This window comes from Prionailurus bengalensis, chromosome B3 (assembly GCF_016509475.1).
Source record: "Prionailurus bengalensis isolate Pbe53 chromosome B3, Fcat_Pben_1.1_paternal_pri, whole genome shotgun sequence".
NCBI classification, from domain to species: Eukaryota; Metazoa; Chordata; class Mammalia; order Carnivora; family Felidae; genus Prionailurus; species Prionailurus bengalensis.
Genome location: NC_057355.1, coordinates 143,315,591 through 143,337,621, shown reverse-complemented (window position 1 = coordinate 143,337,621; position 22,031 = coordinate 143,315,591). Strand labels below are relative to the sequence as shown.

Here is a 22,031-nt window from a genome sequence, read left to right as displayed (position 1 = left end):
CAGATCGAGTGAAAAGGGAAATCAGACTCGGTGACGAGAAAGGACGACGAGAGAAGTCAAACCGGGCCGAGAGCCACGGGGGCCGCCCAAGCCCACCGGCCTCTGTTAAAGACAGCATCTATGACAACCTGGGCCAAGGGTGGGGACGCACAGCTGAGGTGGGAGGCACGGGGGGAGCCACCGATGGGTTTCACTGCCCAGCAAGGGTCAGCCTCTGCTCACACACTCCAAGTCGCTGCTCCGAGCCAGCCCTGGCCAGATGACGAAGACACGAAGACTCCCAGGGCAGGTCCCATTCTCAAGAGCTCCCACACTAGTCAGGGCGACAAACACAGAGACCAACAGCCCCCTCAGCAGGGGAAGTCCATGTCGGGGCTGGAGGGCTGCTCCAAGGGTGAGGTCCACACCCTGAGACCTCCCCACGAGGGACAAAGGATATCCAACGCGCTCACTGCTACAGCCCCAGCACCAGGTCCTACACATAGCAGGTGCTCAGGAAATACCTGCTGAGTGAATGGAACCCGGCTCTCAACAGGTGATGAGCACTATTCCCGGGAGTGGGGCAGAGTGGAAAAGTCCCCCCGTCTTAGGCGAAGCCCTGAGGACAGGGGCTGAGCCTTCCCTCCACCACCCAGTACACCACCGTTGGAGGAGCACCCTGGGCCCGGGGCCACACGAGCTCCGCTCCAGTGAAGTTCTGCCACAGACTGGGCAAGGCATGCCCCCTCCCCTCCTCCAGCTCTCCACCTCACCCTGGTCATACCCAACCAGCTGAAGATACCAGGCAGACCTGCCCAGAGTGCAAATCAAGCCATGATTCTCTCCTGCTCCAAACTCAGCAACGGCCCCCTACTGCCACCTGCTGTGGCAGTCCCTAACTTGTCAGAAGACTCTCTTCAAAAAAATCCAAAAATTTCAGAAGCCTTCCCCCACATTCACACACACCCACACATGCCACGGCAGTGTCTGTTTAACATCTGTTGATTGAGAAGATACATCATGACAAAGGGCCACTAAGCATCCATTAATGTTATCAAATGAACTCGTATTTGATTAACCCAACAGCACCGCCAGGATGCGAAAAGCATCACTCCTTCGCTCCGAGGGTGGGCAGTGCAGGTACCCATGGGCACCCAATGACCCTGGAGTGGGGGGGCAGCGGGGCCAGGAAAAGGAAAAGACCTCACAGGCCGGGAACCACAGGTCTGCACCCCCAGACTCCCCCGCAACTGCCTGCACCCCACAACGCCACACACTCCACTCCTGTTCCTCTAACAACTCTGTCCTCATTGTTCTGTCTGCTGGGAATGTGCTTCCCTCCTCCTCCACCGCACCCCGTCCACCCGGATCCTCTGTCCCCTGGGTCCTGGGTCCTGCCTCCTGCCAGGTTCCAGGCTACATGTTCTTGCATCTCGCTCCATCACCACAACCTGGGATTCTGTCCACACTTCCGTCTCCCCCGGCAGACAAGAGCTTCTGGGGTGGATCCTGGGTCTGCATCTCCAATGCTGAGCATGGGTTACTGGGCACATGGGCAACGGAGTGAGCCTGGCAGATTTTTGCACACAAAGAAGATTCTGGCGGTGCGGCCTTAAAGGGCGAGACCCCAGATGTAAGGCTGCAGGAGAAGGCCTAGCACACAGTGGGTGGTCAGGACATTACCCACCGCGGTCCCTGTGGCACGAAACTCCCTGAGCCATGGCGTCCTCATCGGCCCTGTGGGACTCACTGTAAGACCACAAATGGTTAGGGAAACACTGTGTTGAGAAGAAAAACCCCATATACACTCAGCACCATGGAAAGGACATAGGATTTGCAAATGCAGACACGGCTCTAAATCCCCACTTGCCACGTACCACGGGGAGGTCGTGAGCTAGCTACTCCCTGCTCTGAGCCTCAGCTTTCTGCCTGTAAAATGGAGAAGAGATTGCAGGCAGCACGCCGTGGTGAGGGCCTGTGGCACGGTACCGGCCGCTGACACGGCCACCAATCTTGTCCTCACCCCCGCTGAAGACGCACGGGGCTCAGGCAGAGGAGCCTCGAGGCCAAGCCTCAGCAATCCAGTGACGAGTATGCTCCGGGTGGGACACAAACCTCACCATTACCCTACACCATCCGCCGTATTCCTTCGCCGTGCCCCCTCCCAGCTGCTGGGGAGGGGCTGTGTGGTCGGGCCCAGAGCTGTCGTCTCCTGCTTGCCAGGCCCTGAGAGAGGCACGGACCCCAGGGCCTTTGCCACGGGGTATGGGAGGCCTATGTGAAGACTTGGGACACCCCGGGGATGGGTGGGGACTCCGGCCTCCCCTCCTGGCCCCGGCAGGAGAGTCCAGCAGAAAAGTGACCAGAAGGAGCCCGAGGAAGAGAAGGCAACGTGGGTGCTGAGACCAGCCAACCTGAGTCAGGGGCAGAGGCTTCGAACCAGCTCTGACCCCGTGGCTCTGTCCTCGCCTGAGGACCACGGACAGGACCCCACGCAGGGGCTGTGGCGGGATTAGGTGCTAAGAGTGCCTGTTGCACAGGAGTACTCGCTAATGTAAAGTTCCTTCCACTGACTGCTCTCTCCTTCTCGCCCTGGTTGTCAAGAGCCCCCTTAGGATTTACCCAGCACAAATCCATCTTACCCAAATGCCTTTTCAGTGTAGGCATTAAAGCAGAACTCGTTTGCAGACTTTCCTTATGAGCTGGAATCATTCCTTGCAGCCTTTCAACGATAATGAATTGACAGGAATTCTAAACTGATTCCAACCAAAGGACATTGTGATAAAGCTAAATCTATTTTGGTACAAATTACATGTCAGAAGTTGATTAAAAAGCTACCTCTTTATCCAGCCCCACAGCTTGGGCTGAGACAACCTTGGGGCTCTGTCCTCCGGGCAGACTGGCAGAGGCCCACCTTGAACCCTCCGTGGAGAGTCGTGGTTCCAGGCAAATGCCCTGGAAACGCACTCACCAACGTGAGCCTCTCCTGAGGGCTATCTCCTACTGCCCCGAAGCCATATGCAGCTTGTGGCTGCTGACCGCCCAGAGAAGCTTCCCGATGAGAAAGCCGACCCAGCCGCCAGCTCCGAGGAAGGGGCGCCTCGGGGTAACAATGCAGTAAAACACACCTGTTTCAAGGTCCGTGAGGTGTAGGGCGAAGTCGAAGCCCCCGCTGAGGATGCGCCGGCCACAGGGGGACCACCGGGCGGCCCGCACCGCCTCACTGTGCAGGCAGTAGGTCTGCAGGCAGCGGCCTGAGTCCACAGCATTCCACACCTACGAGGCAAACACAGCGCCAGACGTCAGAAGCGGAGGCCTGGTCTCTGGGGCTTGGCTTGGCCCCTCTACGGGGTGGAGAAGGTCTCATAGCGGAACGAGATTCCTGTTATTTTACTGTCCAAGCCACATCTAGCTGTTAAGTTCTTCCGTGCAGAAATGTCAAGTTTTCGGGGCTGGTGAGTTGAGGGGGAGCTTTTCCCAAAACCCCTCCCGGGCTCAAGGGGACCCACAAGAACACAGCGGGCCCGAGTCCCGCCTCTCCCCCGCCCTGCTTTGCAGCTGCTCACCGCCAAACGTCCCGCTCTGCTCACACTTCTAGCCCAGTGTCGCCTGCGTCTCTGATGGCTGTCCTCCAAGACAGGGCTTCGTGAGCCCTGAGGTGGACACCGCACCGAGTCAGGCTATCCTCTTGGGTCCAGCTTTGAGAGTCAGATTCGAAACGGAACCTGCCACACCTGTGCTTACAACCGGGCAAAGAGCCAGGATCTGCCAGCTGTCCTTTGTCCTGGGGAAGAGGTGCCATCCTTCATTCCCACCCTGGCTTTCCCTGGCGACAAAGCCGATGGCAGAAAGCCCCATGTACATTCAATGACTTCTGAAACATGCTCTTGAGCCCTCAAGTGTAGAACTGCACATTCCAAGGGCCAGGGCCACTCCACACAGGAGAGAGCCCTTCACCAGCGCACCAGCTCGTTCAGGAGCCCCGTGGAAAGGCTGGTTAGCACGGAGCCTGATAGGGCTGGCTCTGGGCCTGGCCAGTCCCCTACCCTCACTGACAATACAGGAAGCAGGGGAGGCTGTTGTCCATCGTGTGAGGTGGCTTTTAGAGGATCAAACACGAGAGACAGGCAGAGCACCTGCCACCGGCGTGTGGGCCTCGGAGGCAAGCGCCTCCCATGTGATGCTTCTGTTTGCAGATCGTGTGACCTGGCCAGGCAGCCTGGCCTCCCTGGGCCTCAGTCTCCTCCTCTGTGAAGCGGGGGTCAGAGCCCCACCCCAAGGCCTGTGGTGAGGAATGAGTGGAGCTGGTGCACGGGCTCCTTGGGGCTTGCCGTGCACCCAGTTCTTGGCAACAGTATTCTCTGACCTTCTCTCGGTTACGGTGGGGAACCCAAGCCTCGTGTTCTTCGTCGCCACCCACGCACATCCACAAGCCAGATGTGGAGATGGCCTTCCCTCTCAAGACGAGAAAATTCATCCCGCTGCTTCCCCAAGGTGCTCACAAGGCAAAGGATCAGAGTTCTGAAAGCATGTTTCCTGGGCATATGGAAATGTCTGAGCTTAAGGAAACAAGAGCAGCTGTCAACGAATGCTAAGAGAGCTCAGATCCTTTTTTTCTTATTGGGGGTCAATAGCTGGGGTCTCGAACTGAAACAATCATGACATAGCAGCATCTACATTTAGAAATATGGACAGAGGGCCGCCTGGCTGGCTCGGCCAGCAGAGCACACAACTCTTGATCTCAGGTCATGGATTCAAGCTCCATGTTGGGCATGGAGCCCACTGTAAAAAAAAATAAATAAATAAATAAATAAAAAGAGTATGGACAGAGGGGCGCCTGGATGGCTCAGTCAGTTGAGTGTCTGACTCTTCATTTCAGCTCAGGTCATGATCTCACGGTTCGTGAGTTCGAGCCCTGAGTCGGGCTCTGCGCTGACAGTACGGAGCCAGCTTGGGATTCTCTCTCTCCCTCTCTGTGCCCTTCCTCTGCTCATGCTCTCTCTCTCTCTCAAAATAAGTAAATAAGCATTTAAAAAAAACGAGAGAAGAAAAATTCTAAAAAAAAGAAATACGGACAGAAATAACGGAAGAAACAACCAGAAGACGTCAACACGGAGTAGAAATTTATGGTAGAAGAACAGAGCATGTAGTTTTTTGCAAAACTAGGGACAAGTATGACTCGTTAATAGAGAAAATAAAGTAGAACTAATGAGCTACACCTACAGAGTTAACAATGGCAAAGCAGTAAAAGACATAATATTGATTACATGAGACAAGCTTCATATACACAGCAAGATGCCACCTAAATTACCAAAACACGTAAAACATCACTTCACACCCATGGCTTCTATCAAAAACAAGAAAAAAGAACAAGTGTTGGGAGAATGTGGGGAAACTGGAACCTCTGTGCACTGTCAGTGGGAACACAAAATGGCACAGATTATACGGAAAACAGTACGACAGTTTCTTAAAAAATTATCCATAGAGCTGCCATATGATCCAGCAAGCCCGCTTGTGTGTATATAACCACAAAATGGAGAGCAGGGTCTCAAAGAGATTCCTGCGCACCAACGTTCACAGCAGCATTACTCACAGGGGCAAAAGGTAGAAGCAATCCGAGTGTCCACTGACAGAAGAACGGATAAACAAAGCATGGTCTCTCCATACAATGGACTACTATTCAGTCTTAAAAAGGAGGGAGATGCTGACACCTGCTCAACACGGATGAACCTTGAGGACATTATGCCGAGTGAAATAAGCCAGACACTAAACGGCAAAAAGCGTATATAATTCCACTCACATAAGGTTCCTAGAAGAGTCAAAATCATAGACACAGAAAGTAGAATGGGGGATGCCAGGAGCTGGGGGAGGGGAGATGGGGAGTTAGTGTTTAATGGGGACAGAGTTTCAGTTTTGCAAGACAGAAAGAGTTCTGGGGATGGATGGTGCGATGGTTGTACAATAAGGTAAATGTGCTCAATGCCAATGAACTGTACACTTAAAAATGGTTAAAACGGTAAATTTTATGTGATATGTATTGCAACACAATTTTAAAAACACACGTGAAGCAAAATTCTATCAAGCTTATTTGTGCATTTGTAGTAAGACCATAACAACATATATGAAGATGATGGTCACTCTGGGGAAATGGTGGGTGAGGGACGGGGTTGGGTGAAGGGCACTGTGAACACTACACTGTCTTTCTGAGAGAGAGAGAGAGAGAGAGAGAGAGAGAATGCTCTGAAGCAAATATGTTCAAATGTTTCCATCTGTTAAACTCATTCATTTCTTCATTCATTCAACAAACATTTCTTGAGCAGCTGTTATTAGCCAGGCATTATTCAGCAGCAAACAACTAAGACAAAAACCCCTGCCTTCAAAGAGACAGACACTAAACAAGATAAACCAGCAGAATCTCTATAGCATGTAAGGTAGGGGTAAAGGCTGGAGGCGTAATAAGTGAGCAAGAAAGGGGCCCTAAGGGCAGCAGAAGTTGAGATGGTGGCCAGGAAGGGCCTCTCAGAGAAGGTGGCTCTGAAGGAAGACCTGAAGGGGGGATGATGGGAGCTATACAGAAATTGAGGAAGAACCTTCCAGGCGGAAACAGGACCCCTCTGGCTTCTCTACCAGGAGGAGAGTGCAAGGCAAGGGAGACAGTGTGGAGCTTCTGCAAAAATCCAGGGGACAGAGGAGAATAGTTGGACCAGCTGGAGGCACTGGGAAAGTGGCCTCACTTGGAAAGTAGAAGCAACAAAATGAATGGGGGGTGGAGACAAGGAAAGAGAAGAAAGAGAGGGGAGGAGGAGGAAGAGGAGGGGAAGGCACCAAGGCGCAAAGCAGCACACTGGTAGGTCTGAATTCTCGGGAGGGGGGCCTCTGAATCAGCCATGGAGACATGTTAGGGAAATCCATCAATCTGTAAATTGCCCGATAACGCTCCTCTGAAGTGAAAAATGCATACTTGGCTCTCCTGGCTGATATATACACAAGGATAGCGTCAGAATCAATGCGGACCAGTCAGCCACTTCTCCAAGCTACCCAGGGTGAAGGAGAGAAGAAACGTTGCTAATCGCCCTCCCTAATTGAATTTAATGTTCACCGTCAGGTTTTAAAGATTAATTCCCAAACACTGTGGCAGCCTGAAGTGTGTACCTTTTTTCAATTAAGTAATTAGAGATCCCAATCTGCCTCCCTGGAATTAAGGAGTTAAGTCTTCTGTCAAACATTCTAAGATGGCTTGGTGCATTAACTAGAGACAGACATTCTATGTGTCCAACAGAAGTCAGATTTGGAAAGAACATGACAAGTGAAACACGCATTTGCTTGGCTTTCCTGTATTTACTGTGGTTTCCATGTCCTGGTTACTGATACATGGCTCTACCAGGAGTTCCTCACAGTGTCTTAAGACCTACTGCTTTAACCACAGGTTATGTTCCTTCTGCCTGTCTGCCTTTTGTTTTTGATTACAAAATAAACACAACCTCCTTGTAAAATATTCAAATTATACAGATGTACAAAAAACCAATACCCCATAGGAATCAACTATAGGACTGTGGTTCTCTGATTATATTGGAACTAAGTATGCTCGGGGCGGGGGGGGGGGGGGGGGGGGGGGTGGGGAATGAAACAACAAAGAAACACAAAGAAGAAAATAAGAGTCATCCATAATTCCACCACCTGCACACAGTGGCTATCAAACTTCTGGGTGAATCTTTGCCTCCCATCTGGCCCACCCCTGACAGCTCCTGCCTCAGGGACATTCCTAGTTCAGCTGAAGTTCCTGGCCTACTCTCTACCCCCTGGCAGCCCCTGCTACTCCAGGATATCATTCTAGAGACGACTATCAGACTCACTAGCTCAGCAAGGCTGTGCAACCTGTGCGTAAACTTTGACCAAGCCATTTGCCTGCAAAAGCTCTGGGATTCCTTTATGATGTGTGTCAAAGGCTGGAACTGCACTGAATGTACAGAACAATTTGGGGAGATATCTCAACGTTATTGAGTCTTCCAATGCATGAATAGGATATGTCTCTCCTTTCATTCAGGCCTTCTTTAATTTCTCTAAGCAACGGTTTGTAGTTTTTTTGTTTTTATTTTTTATTTTTTTTTAACGTTGATTTATTTTTGAGGCAGAGAGACACAGCAAGAACGGGGGAGGGTCAGAGACAGAGAGGGAGACACAGAATCTGAAACAGGCTCTAGGCTCTGAGCTGTCAGCACAGAGCCCGACGCGGGGCTCAAACTCACAAACCGCGAGATCATGACCTGAGCCAAAGTTGGACGCTTAACCAACTGAACCACCCAGGCGCCCCGGTTTGTAGTTTTTTAATGAAAAAAAATCTTATGCATCTTTTGTCAAACTTATTCCTAATTACTTCATATTTTGATGATATTGTAAATGGTATTTTTTATTTTTAATTTCAGGCTCATTTCCAGTAAGTAGACATGAGATCAGTTTTTTAGATCTTGACCTTGAATTCTGCTAAACCAACTTTTTAGTTCTAGAAGGTTTTTTTTTTTGTAGATTCAGTACAATTTTCCACATAGACAGTCAGGTTGTCTGCAAATAAAGACAGTTTTACTTCCTTCTTTCCAATATGGATACCTTTTGTTTCTTTTTCTTGCCTTATTGCACTGGCTAGAATCCCCACTACAATGTTGCATAGACATGGTGAGGGCAGACACGCTTGCCTAGTTCCTGATCTTTTGGGGAAAGCAGTCAGTCTTTTACACAGTTAAGTATGACGCAAAAGCTAATGTTTTCATAAATGTCCCTTATCAGTTTAAGAACATTCTATTTCTACTTTGCACAAAGTTTTTTTTTCTTTATCAGAAATGAATACTGTAGATTGTTAAATGCTCCTTCTGTGTCTCTTCACACGATCATTTGGTTCTTCTTTTTTAGTTCATTAATATGCTGAAATGCACTGACTGATTTCAAATATTAAGTGAAGCTTGCATTCCTGAGACAGATCTTACTTGGCCCTGATATTACAAATAAATAAATATAAGTATATATGTATACACACACACAAACACACACACACAGTTGGATTAATTTGCTAAAATTTAATTTAAAATTTTGTACTTATGTTCATGAAAGATACTGGTCTATCACTTTCTTCTCTTACAATGTATTTTTTCCTGTTGGGTATAAGGTAATGATGGCCTCACAGAATGAGCTGGGAAGTATTTCTTCCTCTATGATTTTCTAGAAGAGTTTGAATAGGATTGTACAGGAGTTTCCCAGGGCTGCCATAACAAAGTACCACAAACTGAGTGGCTTAAAACAACAGAAATGTATTGTCTCATGATTAAGGAAACTAAAAGGCAGAAATTAAGGTGCTGGCAGGGTTGGTGCCTTCTGAGGGCCATGAGGGAAGGATCTGTTCCACACCTTTCTTCTTGATTTCTACATGGCTGCCTTCACGTTCACATGGTGTTCTCTCTGCCTGTCTGTCTCCAAATCTCCCCTTTTGATTAGGATGCCAGTCATACTGGATTATGGCCCATCCTAATGACCTCATTTTAACATGATTAATCTCTGTAAAGACCCTATCTCCAAATAAAGACTTATTCTGAGGCACTGGGGGTTAGGAATTCAAAATATAAATTTTGAGACACGACTCAACCCTTAACAAATTGGTATAATTTCTATCTTAAATGTTTGGTAAGATTCACTAGTGAAGTCGTTTGGGCCTAGAGTTTTCTCTGTGGGAAGGTTTTAAACTATGAATTCAATTTCTTTAATAGATACAGGGCTTTGGAGGTTATCTATTTCTTCATGAGTGAGCTTTTCCTGTTTGGGTCATTCAAGGGGTTTATCTGTGTCATCTAACTTGTAGAATTCACTGGCAAAAAGTTGATCCTCACATGACCTTTGTAGCCTTTTACTATCTTTAGAATCTGTAATCAAGTCACTTCTCACATAATATTAGCAATTTGTATCTTTTCTATTTTATTCCTGATGCGTAGCTGAAGGGCTATCAGCTTCAATGATCTCAAAGAACCAACTTTTGGATTTACTGATTTTTCTCTACTGTTTATCGGTTTTATATTTCAGTTGTTTCTGCTCTTAATCTCCTTCCTTTTGCGTACATTGGTTGAATTTGCTCTTCCTTTTCTCATGTCTTAAAGTGGAAACTGAGATCACTGATTTGAAATTTTCTCCTTTATTAATATAGGCAATTACTGCTATAAATTAGCAGCTGAGAATTGCTCTCTCTACATTCCACAAATTTTCATGTTGTTTTTTCATAAGCATTCAGTTCAACATGTTTTCTAATATCTCTAACAGTTTTTTCCTTGACCCAAGGATTATTTAGAAGTGTAATTTTAGTTTCCAAATATTTGGGAATTTTCCAGATACCTGTTACTGATTTTTAACTTAATCCCGTGATCATTAGAGTATATGCTTTGAATGATTTCAAACCTTTTAAATTTACTGAGACTTATTTTATGGCCTAGAATTTGGTCTGCCCTGGTAAACATTCCACATATGCTATAAAAGAATGTACGTTATGCTGTTGTTACATAAAGTGTTTTATAAATGTCAATTAGGCCAAATTGGATGATAGTGTTATTCAAATATTCTGTATCTTTACTGATTTTCTGTCTACTTGAGCTATTGACTATTGAGAAAAGGGTGTTTAAACCTCCAACTATAGTTGTGGATTTGATTATTTCTTCATTCAGTTCTATCAGTTTTGCTTCATGGATTTTAAAGCTCTTATTAGGTGTATAAATATTGATGCCCTTCAAGGAACTGACCCCTTCATCATTATAAGATAACTCTATTTCTGCTAATATTCTTTGCTCTGAAGTCTACTTTGTCTGATATGAATATGGCCACTCTGTTTAAAATTAGTATTAGTTTGGTATATGTTTTTCCATCCTTTAACATTTAACTTTTTGTGTCTTTATATTTAAAGTGGGTTTCTGGTAGGCATTGTATAAATTGCCTTTTTATCCAATCTAATAATCTTTGTTTTTTAAATGGGTATTTAGACCATTTCATCTATTATTGATGCAGTTTGGGTTTAAATTTGCTGCTTGTTTTCCGTTTTCCACTCATCTCATCTGTCCTTTGTTCCCTCTTTCCCTTTTTTGCCTTCTTTGGAATTAAGCATTTTTTGTTATTTCATTTTATCTCCCAATGTTAGATTACTAACCGTTAATTTTGTTTTGTTTTATTCCTAGTTGCTTTAAGGTTTAGAGCATACATCTCTAACTTATCACAGTCACTTTCAAGGAATATTAGCACTTGCCTGATAAGAACCATAATAATAATACATACTGTGTTCCCCATCTCAGCCTGTATGCATTATCACACGTTTCACACAAACCCCCTAAAACATGGCCATTGTTTTTACCTTAAATAATCAAACATCGTTGAAAGGGATTTTTAAGTAAGAACAAAAATTATTTAGATTTACCCACATATTTACCACTTCTGGTGCTCAGCACTCCCCTGTGTAAATGTAGATGTCTATCTGGCATCATTTTCCTTCTGCCTTGAGAACTTTATTTAACATTTCCCATAGTACAAGTCTGCTGGTGGTGAATTACTTCCACTTTTAAATGTCTAAAAAAAGTATTTTGCCTTTCCCTTAAAAACATATTTCACTGGGTATTAAATTTGGGGCTGACAGTGGTTTGTTCTTTTTCCTTCCAGTAGTTTAAGTATGTTGTTCCACTGTCTTCTGGCATTATTTCCAATAAGAAGTCTGCTGCCATTCTTCTCGATTGCTCAGGATGAAATTTGCCTTTTTCTCCTCCTCTGGCTGCTCTGAAAACTTTCTTCTTTATCGTTGGCTATAAGAAATTCCATTAAGAGGTACCTTGGTGAACTTTTTTCTTCATGGTTCTTGTGCTTAGGGTTCACTGAGTTCCTTGGTTCTGTGGGTTTCCAGTTTTCATCAAATTTGGAAAACTTTCAGCCCTTAGTTCTTTGAATATTTTTTTCTGTTCTCTCTGCCTGTGAAGACTTCAATTTCACATATATCAGGTGAGCTTGAAGTTGTACCACAACTCTTGGATGCTCTGTTCATTTTTCCCCAAGCTGTTTACTTTCTGTATTGCATTCTAAAACGTGTCTATGGCCAGGTCTTCAGATTTGCTAACCTTTTATAGTTTCCGATTTGCTATTAATCCTATCCAGTGCATTTTTCATCTGAGATTTTTTTTTTTTTTTCAGTTCTGGAGTTCAAACTGGATCTTTCTTCTATCTTCCTTGTCTCTCCTTAACATGCTCATGCTTGTCTCTACCTTTTTGCATATATGGAGCATATTTATAAATAGTTGGCTTAATGTTCTTACTGACTAATCACACCATCTGTGCCATTTCTGGGTCTGCTTCTATTGACTGATTTTTCTTCTAATCATAGTCTAGATTTTTCTACTTCTTTGCATTCCTTGTAATCTCTGTTTGGATGTCAGACACAGTGAATTTTACTTTAGTGGATGTTTTATATTTTTGTATTCCTATAAATACTCTTGAGGTTTGTTCTGGGACACGGTTAAATTACTTGGAAACCGTTCACTCCTTTCCAGGATAGTTTCAAAGCTCTGATAGAAGGAACTAGAACACTATTTAGTCTAGGGCGATTTTACCCTGCTGAGGGAACACTCTAATGAATTATGAGGACTTCCCACTCTGGCTTGTGGCACTATGAACTATTCTTGGCCCTGGGAGCTCTGGGGATTGTTCACCCTGTTCCTTTTGGGTGGTTCTTCTCCTGCTTCAAGGAATTTCCTCACACACATGTTGATCAAGTACTCCACTGAAGACTCTGAGGGAGCTTCCTACAGATCTCTGGAGCTTTCTGTTGGTGCAGCTCTCTAATCTCCCCTTCTCCGTCCTGAGAACTCTAGCTGCCGTGGCTTCCTTGACTCCCAGCTTTGTCTCCTCAGGTCAGGAAGACCACTGAGACCCATTTGGGTTTCTCCTCCCTGTGTGGCAGTCTGGGAACTCTCACCAGACAGTCAGCGGGAGCAGCCCCCCAGGACCCATTTCATTTTGCTTCCCCTTCTCTCAAGGCCCACTGTCTCCATTGCCTAGCGTTGTTTTTTTTTTTAATGTTTATTTATTTTTGAGAGAGAGAGGGGTGGGGGGAGGGCAGAGAGAGAGGGAGACACAGAATCCAAAGCAGGGTCCAGGCTCTGAGTTGTCAGCACAGACCCCAACACGGGGCTTGAACTCACGAGCCGTGAGATCATGACCTGAGCCGAAGTCGGACGCTCGACAGACTGAGCCATCCAGGCGCCCCTCCATTGCCTAGCGTTTTGATTTTTACATTTTGTAAAAACCACTGCTTCTTACATTTTGTCTGATTTTTTAAATTGTTTAAGATTGAATCATAAATCTGGCCCCTATTACTCCATCTTGGCCAAAAGTGTAAGTCCTCAAAGTTATTTAGAAGTGTGTGGCTTATTTGTAACAACATGGATGGAACGGGAGGGTATTATGCTGAGTGAAGTCAGTCAGAGAAAGACAGATATCATATGATTTCACTCATGTGTGGAATCTGAGAAACTTAGCAGATGAGCACAGGGGAAGGGAAGGAAAACTAAGATAAAAACAGAGAGGGAGGCAAACCATAAGAAACTCTTAAATACAGAGAACTGAAGGTTGATGGGGGTGGGTGTGGGGCTGGGTTAAATGGATAATGGGCATTAAGGAGGGTACTTTTCAGGATGAGCACTGGGTGTGATATGTCAGAAATGAATCACTGGGTTCTAATCCTGAAGCCAAGACTACATTGTATGTTAACTAACTTGAGGATTTAAAAAAAAAAAAAAAAGTGTGTCTTAATTGCCGAATGTTTATGGTTTTTCATATTGTTTAGTAACTCATTATTACTAATTTAATTCCATTGTAAACAGAGACTAGGCTCTCTGTTGTTTCAATCTTTTTAAATGTATTGAGATTTGCGTGTGACCTATCTTAGTAAAGTACTATTTGAATTTGAAAAGCCCACGTAGCCTACGCTTGCCATGCATAGTGTTCTATAAATGTGAATTAAGGTAAGGTAGCTGATAGTGTAATAGAGATCTCCCATCTTTATTGATCTGTTTGGCTGTCCAATCAATTACTTAGAGAAGAGTTAAGATCTCCACGTGTAAGTATGAATTTTTTTATTCTCCCTTTCAGGCTATGAAAAATGTTTCATGTACTTTGAAGCTCTGTTATTAAGTGCATATACGATTGTAAGATCTTCCTGATAAATTGATTCTTTTATCACTATGAAATGTCTTCTCTCTTACTCTTGTTGACAGCATATAATTTTACTTTTGTATCCATTCCAATAATCTCTTTCAATCGCGATGTTTAACCCATTTACATTTAACATGATTGTTGATATGCTCAGAATTACATCTATCATTTTGCTATTTGTTTTCTGGTTTTATCTCTGTTTTATTTCGCTTTTCTTCCCTTACTACCTTCTTTTGAAATAACTTTTTACAATTCCATTTTACTTATTGGCTTTTTAGCTATTCCTTGATGTTACTTCTTTAACGGTTGCTCTAGGGATTATAATATACATTCTTAATATTTTAAAGTCTTTTTATGGTTAATATTGTACCAGTTTACATAAAATATAAGAAGCTTGAAACCATAAATGTCTTTCATCCGTGCCCATTCTTTAGTCTATAGTTGTCACATGTATCACATCCACATATGTTAGAAACCCCACAAGCAATATGATCGTTTTTGCTTTAAATAGTCATATGTATTTTTTTGTTTAATTTAAGAGGAAAAAATAGTCTTCTATCTTTCCCCACATATTTACCATTTCCAGGCTCTTCACTCCTTCCTGAAGATCTGAGCTCCGATCTGGTGTCATATTCCTCCATCCTAAAGAACATCCTTTAACATTTCTAAGTTGCATGTCAGCTGTCAATGAATTCTCAGTTGCCATTTATCTGAAAATGTCTTTTTCTTTAACATTTATTCATTTTTGAGAGAGCGAGACAGAGTGCCAGCAGGGGAGGGGCAGAGAGAGAGGGAGACACAGAATCCGAAGCAGGCTCCAGGCTCCATGCTGTCAGCATAGAGCCTGACGTGGGCCTTGAACCCATGAACTGTGAGATCATGACCTGAGCCAAAATCAGACGCTTAACCGACTAAGCCACCCAAGTGCCCCTATCTGAAAACGTCTTTAATTCACCTTCATTCTTAGACAATACAGAATCATGAGTTAACATGTTTTTGGTTGTGTGTGTGCGTGTGCATGTGTGTTTTATCAACACTTTGAAGATGCTATTCGACTGCTTCTGGACTCCACTGATTCTGATGAGCAGTCAGTGATTTTCATACCATTATTCTCCTCTATGTGATTTTCATTTTTCTCTTGTTACTTTAAATTTTTTAATCTTTGGTTTCCACATGTTTGACTAGGATATGCCATAGTGTGATTCTCTTTATATGTCTTATTTGGGGGTTGCAAAGTTTGTTTTTTTTTCTTTTGAATCTGTAAATACACACATTTCATCAAATTTGGGAAGTTTTCAGGCATTATTTCTTCAAATAGTTTTTTCTTCCTCATTCTCTCTCACCTCCTTCTGGGACTCCAATTATACACACGATATCACAATATATATTATACAGATATCTCTGGATATTATCCACAGGTCCCTGTGTATCCTGTTTGTTTGTTTTAATGTTTATTTATTCTTGAGAGAGACAGAGAGACAGAGTGTGAGCAAGGGAGGGGCAGAGAGAGAAGGAGATGCAGAATCTGAAGCAGGTTCCAGGCTCTGGGCTGTCGGCACAGAGCCCAACACAGGGCTTGAACTCATGAGCTGTGAGATCATGACCTGGGCCGAAGTTGGGTGCTTAACTGACTGAACCACCCAAGCGCCCCTATCTGTTCTTTCTTTCCCCTACTCCTTTCCTCTGTTTTCAGATTGAATAATTTCTATTGTTCTATCTCCAAGTTCACTAGCTCCTTCTTCTGACATCTCCATTCTGCAATGGAGCCCAAATGATGGATTCTTTCTTTCAGATACTGTATTTTTCAACTCTAGGATTTCCATTTGTTTTTCTATATACAGCAGTTGCCATTTCTCTACAGAGATCTCCTGTCTTTTTATTCATTGCGAATATATTTTCCTTTGTATCCTTCAGCACTTTCATAATAACTGTTTTAAAATACTCTGCTAATTTCAACATCTGGATATCTTGGAGACAAGCTCCACTGATCGCCTTTCTCTTGACTATGGGTCCCCTCTTCCTGTTTCTGCCTACAGTGAGTAATTTGGGGTGGAATGCTAGATATGACAAAATTTATGTTGTATAGACTCTAGACTGTTATGTTTCTCTGAAGAACAATTTTGTTTTCAACAGTCAGCTAACTTGGCTCTACTCACATTTTAAACTGTCTCCTCTGCTGTGTGCAGCAGCAGAAATTTCTGTTTGGTTCTCTTAGCCTTAGCTGAGCTGCTTGGAGTCTGTTCCATGCATTGGTCCGGGAGTCATCCAGAGATCTGGGCAGAGCCTATTGACAGAACTTAGGACTCCTCTTCTCTGACTCTTTCCTTTCTGAGATCTCCCTCCTCACTTTCCAGCTGCCGTGGTTGCCCCATCTGTCCTCTGCTTCTTCAAGCCAGTAACATTGCGAGTTTTCTATCCAACTTTTAGCTGCTGCTCTGCCAGGCACAGATTGGAGCCCACCCTTGGGCAGAAAAACATCAAAGCAGAAGACTCGCCCAGCGCCGTTTCCTTCTTCTAAGAGCTCCCTTCCAGTATCTGCCTGCCTTCTGTTGCTCTCCGACACCTTCAAGTAGCTTACTGTTGTTGTTGTTGTTGTTGTTGTTGTTGTTGTTGTTCAGAGTTTACAGTTGTCAGCTGTACAGTTACTCTGATAGGAACTGCTCCTTCATTACTGGAAACCAAATCGGACACCTGGTTTTGAGCATCTGTTCTGCAGTCCTGGACAGTGACACATCCCACCACTTCCTCATCTCCACCCCCAGGCCTGGCACACACACACCCCACTGCCCCAGTACTTAGGTAACAATCTCCCTACACCCTGCCCCCCGGTAGGGATATTTCGAAGAGTGAGGGGACTGGAGTATTTGTTCTGTGTGTGAGCTGCTGTGTCACGGAGGTGACAAGAAGGCCAGGAGTGATCTGTAAACTGATGTCATTTACCGCAGGCAGGAATGAGAAGCCAGGAATGATCTGAGGAGACGGGCCCACCCACACTACTCCCCCAGCCCTGTCAGCTCCAGGAAAGCTTGTAGAGAGCCTGGGAAACCTGCAGGGTTCCTAGGATACGTGGCAAAGAAGTTGGAACCAGTTTTGCTTGATTCTCTCAGGGCGGGGTACCGTGGCTGACAGCTGTTGTTACAAGGGGCTCACATTTGCAGAAATAGTGAGAACTAAAATAGTCCCTTCGATTTACACCATCTTCCTAAGTGCTTCCTAAAATTTTTTCTATACCACATGATGCGAGGTCCCTTAAAGTAAAGAATGAGGACAAACTCAATCAGCACCTGTAAGTACATTATACCGAGAATTCCAAGAAACTCTTCTCTGTATTCAATAAGGTCAGTGCCAAGGGAAGGAGTTTTAAATGTCAGCAGAAGATGTAGAAGGCAAATAAGAGGTTTCTTGGAGTAGAAAGGATTGAGAGTAAGACCCATCAGAGGTTGCTGAAGAATGCTTGGGGAGCTGGGGGTCCTCGGGGCCACCCTCCTTGTAGAGTGGGGTGACCCCTCCGCAGCCTGCAGGGTCCCCAGTGGGTGGTGCAGCCTGTCCAACGGTGGTGAGTGCGGGACTCTGGGCAGAGCCAGGGCCCCTTCTGAAAGCATCACGATCCTGGATGTTATTCTGAGACAAAATGCCACCTCACCTCCCACCTCCAGGTAACAGCCATCCTGAATTCAGCAGTTACTAACGCATCAGGCAAGCTTTCAAGCACTTTGCGAGAATTAACTCGATCCTTACCCCTGCCTATGATTATAAACGCCATCTGACAGATGAGGAAACTGAAGCACGGAGAGGTCATCTCCCCCGGGGCCACACAGTGACAGATGGGGCAGGGAATCGGGCCCGGGCAGCTCAGCTCAAGAGCCTGCTGGCTGAACACAACATGCGTCCACCATCCGCCTGCGATGTGCCCCGCGGTCAGCCAAGCGCTCCCGACCCAGCTCTGTAGGGAACACAGCACAAAGCCAGACTGCCCCTCCGCCCACTGACAGCCCCTTAGCTGTGTCACGCTGACCCCCCCTCAGAACCCCTGCCCCCTAACGTGGTGCCCCAAAGTCCTACGGTCTTCCCTCATGCACTTTCCCCTCACCTGCCGGCTCCAATTTCCAAACACACCCCAAATCTAACCACTGCTCCTCACCTCCGCTGCGGCCACCCTCGTCTGAGACGCCACCACCCCTCCCCCGCTCCCTTGCGAGAGCCTCAAAAAACTGGGGCCTCGGCCTCCACTCAGCCCCACAGGCTGCTGCCGTAACGGCAGCCAGAGCAGCCCTAGGAGTCAGAAGTCAGGTGACACCCTTCCCCCGCTCAACAGCCGGCCGAGGGGCTCCCCGCCACTGGAACAAATCCCTGGCCATCCCCCCTGAGCCTTCTGCCTCATCAGACCCTTCTGCCTCAGGGCCCGCACACCTGCTTTCCCTCTACCTAGAATGTTCTCTCCAGACAGCCCCGGGGCTCACTCGAGTCTCTACCTAGACACAGTCCCTAAACCACCCGATTTAAACACTGCTCCCATCACTCGCCTTCCTCTTGGCTGGCTCTACTCTTCCTCAAAGCAGGCATTACTTCCTAACGTATTTATTTTTATTTGTTTGTTTGTTTGTTTGTTGTCTGCTTCTCCTACTAAAATGTAAGCTCTGTGAGGGTAAGGACTCTATTAATGACCTATTTTTGTTTGCTTCTGTACCCCCAGGGTGTTGAACAGGATCTGGCACACTCTAGAAGTGAAATAGATATTTGTTGCATAAGTGAAGGGATAGATGGAATGGACGAACGGACAGATGGATGGATACACACACACACAGATGAAAGGACGGCTCTCCCAGCTACAGTCTCCAGCTTGGACAAGCAGATCTCCCCTCGGTAATGTGACTCCACTTGTCTATTAAGTTGGGGAACAGAAGAGGCGAAGTACAATGCCCTTCGGCCATGAGACCGTCTTGCTCTGAGAATAAGTCGTGAATTCTTTCAGTTGGGGGTGCTTTTTTCAACAGTTGGATTATATCACCCGGTAAACACCTCTCCCTCTATGTTCACGAGGAGCCTGGACTCTCTGGCACCATGAGGACTTTGGACTGGTTCCTGCTCCTCTAGAAAATTAAGTGTGAGATGAAATCGCCACAGTTCTAAAGGCCTGGGTTCTTCAAGTGCCACATGCCTTACCTAATCAAGATTCACTTGGTCTCTGGCCTCAATACACAGAGATCCTGTGAGCCTAAGAATTCATAAAGAATGAACGATTTTGGTGAACGAGTGCTGGCTCTCAGCGAGCACATCTGTTTTAATCTTGCAATGCCCTGGATGCTATGTCCACTGTCCACTGTCCTGCCCCATGTCCGTTTGCCCTTCCTCTGGGACGAGCATCCCATCCTTCCGTGGAGAACCATTCACACCCCACTCGGTCGCTGGGGTACATGAGGCACTGACTCTAACCTCTACGAAGGCCATGTAACCCAGGCCTGGTCAATCAGAGGCAATGAGGTCCGAGCCCAGGGCGTCAGTGGACAGTGAAAGGGAAGAGGCACTTCCTCTCCACTGGGGTTGCAGAGGAGTAGCCCTGAAGCCGAAAGGGGGGCCCCAGCGGGGTGACACGTCCCTGGGACATGCCAAGAGAGACAGAAGGCGAGGGGCAGACCAGGACACAAGGGCCCCCGGGCCCCCTGAAACTGTACAACCCTTGACCTCGTCACCTCTCGAGCCAGCAGACTGTTTTCTGCTTCAGCTCCTAGGCACGGCTGCTGGCAGCCAAAAGTTGTCACACAAAGCCTTCTAGAATTTTGCCATGAGTCAACCCTAAGGTTGCTGACGGCTTCCTACACCACCTTTCTTCTCTCTCAGAAGACAGGCTGCACACTGACACCTCTGGTCTTCCCAGCGCGGCCTGCTCCCCGTAATTTCCCAGCACAGCCACAGCCGGTGGCGCCGCGGGGGCTCACCCGGCACCGCCGGATGCTTCTGTGCGCCAGCCTTGCCTGCCGGGGACCCCTCCGGGCTGCATGTCACAGCTGTCCTCTAGCCCTGAACACGGACAGCTGAGAGGTAGCTAACTGCTCCCTATGCACAAAAGCTAAGAAGTGCTCGCTCCTTCCAGAACCGGAGGGGCTGGGAGGAGGGTCTGAAATGGTTAGAGGCAGGGATAATAGTATACTTTAACTTCTGTGCACCGCACTCCACAGCACTCTCCAGATGATGGCATCCTGTGATCCTCACGTCGACTCCCAAGTCCACAGGGAAGTCACCTCCGTTTTACAGTTGCGGAAATGGAGGCCTAGCAAGGGTGGGCGGCTCTCATTCGTTCCCTGGGTTTATTCCACAGAGATCCACTCGGGGCCCAGTATGTGCCAAGAATGTTGCCCACTGCAGGAATCCCGGGGAATAGAACCACTCATGAGAGTCTAGTGAAAAAGACAGACATTAAGCAAATGTGTAAACAGGTACCACTGGAGGGAAGTGGAAGGCAAGAACGGGACTCTGGGAGGCAGTAACAGCAGGTGAAGTGTAAATTCAACTGGGGAGGTGGGCAGGCTTCTGAGGCAGGAGTGAGGCCGCAGGGAGGAAGCCTCGGGGGAGAGGGGAGGGCGGGCCTATCTCCCCCCGTGTACCACGGGAGGCGGCTGAAGGCTCAGACGCAGCAGAGCAAAGCAATGATCAAATTTTCCTTTTTAGAAAACGCACGCTGCCGTGTAAGAGGCCAGAATGATGTGGGGAGACCAGTGAAGAGGGAGGGCATTCGGAGGGAGAGAACGGGCCGGGTCCAAGGAAGCAATGAGCAAGCCAGGAACCGAGCACACACTGGACGTGCATTGTGGAAAAGGGTCACCAGGACTTGGGGTGGATCCGAGTGAGAGCAGCTGAGAGGCGGGGTGCCGGGGCTGTGGGGACACCGCAAGAGAGAGCATGCTCCTGGTCACACTGTGCTCGCAGCAGGGAGAACAGAACCTGGGACGTCTCCTTCCCATCACGGCACCACCTTTCCAAGCGATGGCAGTGGCAGGGGGTGGGGATCCACTCCATCCGAGCCAGGGTGAGGGGCAGCCTCCAAGTCACCGGGTCTGCTCTTCCACATGTGGATAGAGACTGGGGCTGCTCTTGGCAGTTACTAGTGGGGCCTCCTTAGAGCACACACTTACTGGGTTCCAATGGCCTCCAGCTTAACTCCTTCCACAGCCCCCATAGGAGGTTTGGGGCGGGGGGGAGGGGACCCTGGTGTCCCGGCTGTCATACGCAGCCTTGTCCCAGGGGACGGTCTCCTGACAGCTTTGCCAGAGACCCAGTCGAGAAAGCCGATCCCACCCAAGCCCAACAGGCAGCCAGGGCAGGGCCCCACAACAGAGGTGACCATCTCAGAAAGTGAGGTCACTCAGGTCCCGCTGCCATGGCAACCACCAGAGGCCTGAGCTAGGCCGTCTCCACACAGTGCCAGGCTGAGCTCCGACAGGCCCACACTGCTGGCCCTCCACGACTGGGTTGGGACGGGGGTGATCGTTTTCATCGAGACTCCTCAAAATAGGCATAAAAGTGAATGCCAACCTCTCATTCCCAAAACTCCATCCAGAAACCCAGTAAGGAGGTACTCTAGGAGTCTTCTGGCTATAAGGACTTAGGTGGCTAGGGGCTCCTGTGGGCACACCCAGGGGCCCAGAGGAGGGTTGTAAATGGGACCGGCCCAACCGGAAAGCATCCAGCCGACATGGGAGGCCCCAGTCGCCTGCCCAGCCCCACCTCTCACCTCTTCCTCATTCACGTGTCAACTTCCAGACATGTTTCGTAAATGTGCCCGGCTCTTTGCCCCCTCAGACTTTACACGTGCCCGTCCCTCTACTCGAAGCAGTTTCTTC

The 22,031-nt window shown here is 47.2% G+C and overlaps 1 protein-coding gene across 4 annotated transcripts in view; it reads right to left on the bottom strand.

The window, feature by feature from the left end:
- The window catches only part of WDR25 (WD repeat domain 25), a 139,679-nt gene that overhangs the window by 52,582 nt on the left and 65,066 nt on the right, over window positions 1–22,031 (bottom strand). For all 4 annotated transcript variants that reach the window (XM_043557029.1, XM_043557031.1, XM_043557032.1 and 1 more), the window contains one exon: window positions 3,108–3,255. In XM_043557029.1, coding sequence (XP_043412964.1) covers window positions 3,108–3,255 — 148 coding nt within the window. The remainder of the gene's footprint in view (window positions 1–3,107; window positions 3,256–22,031) is intronic.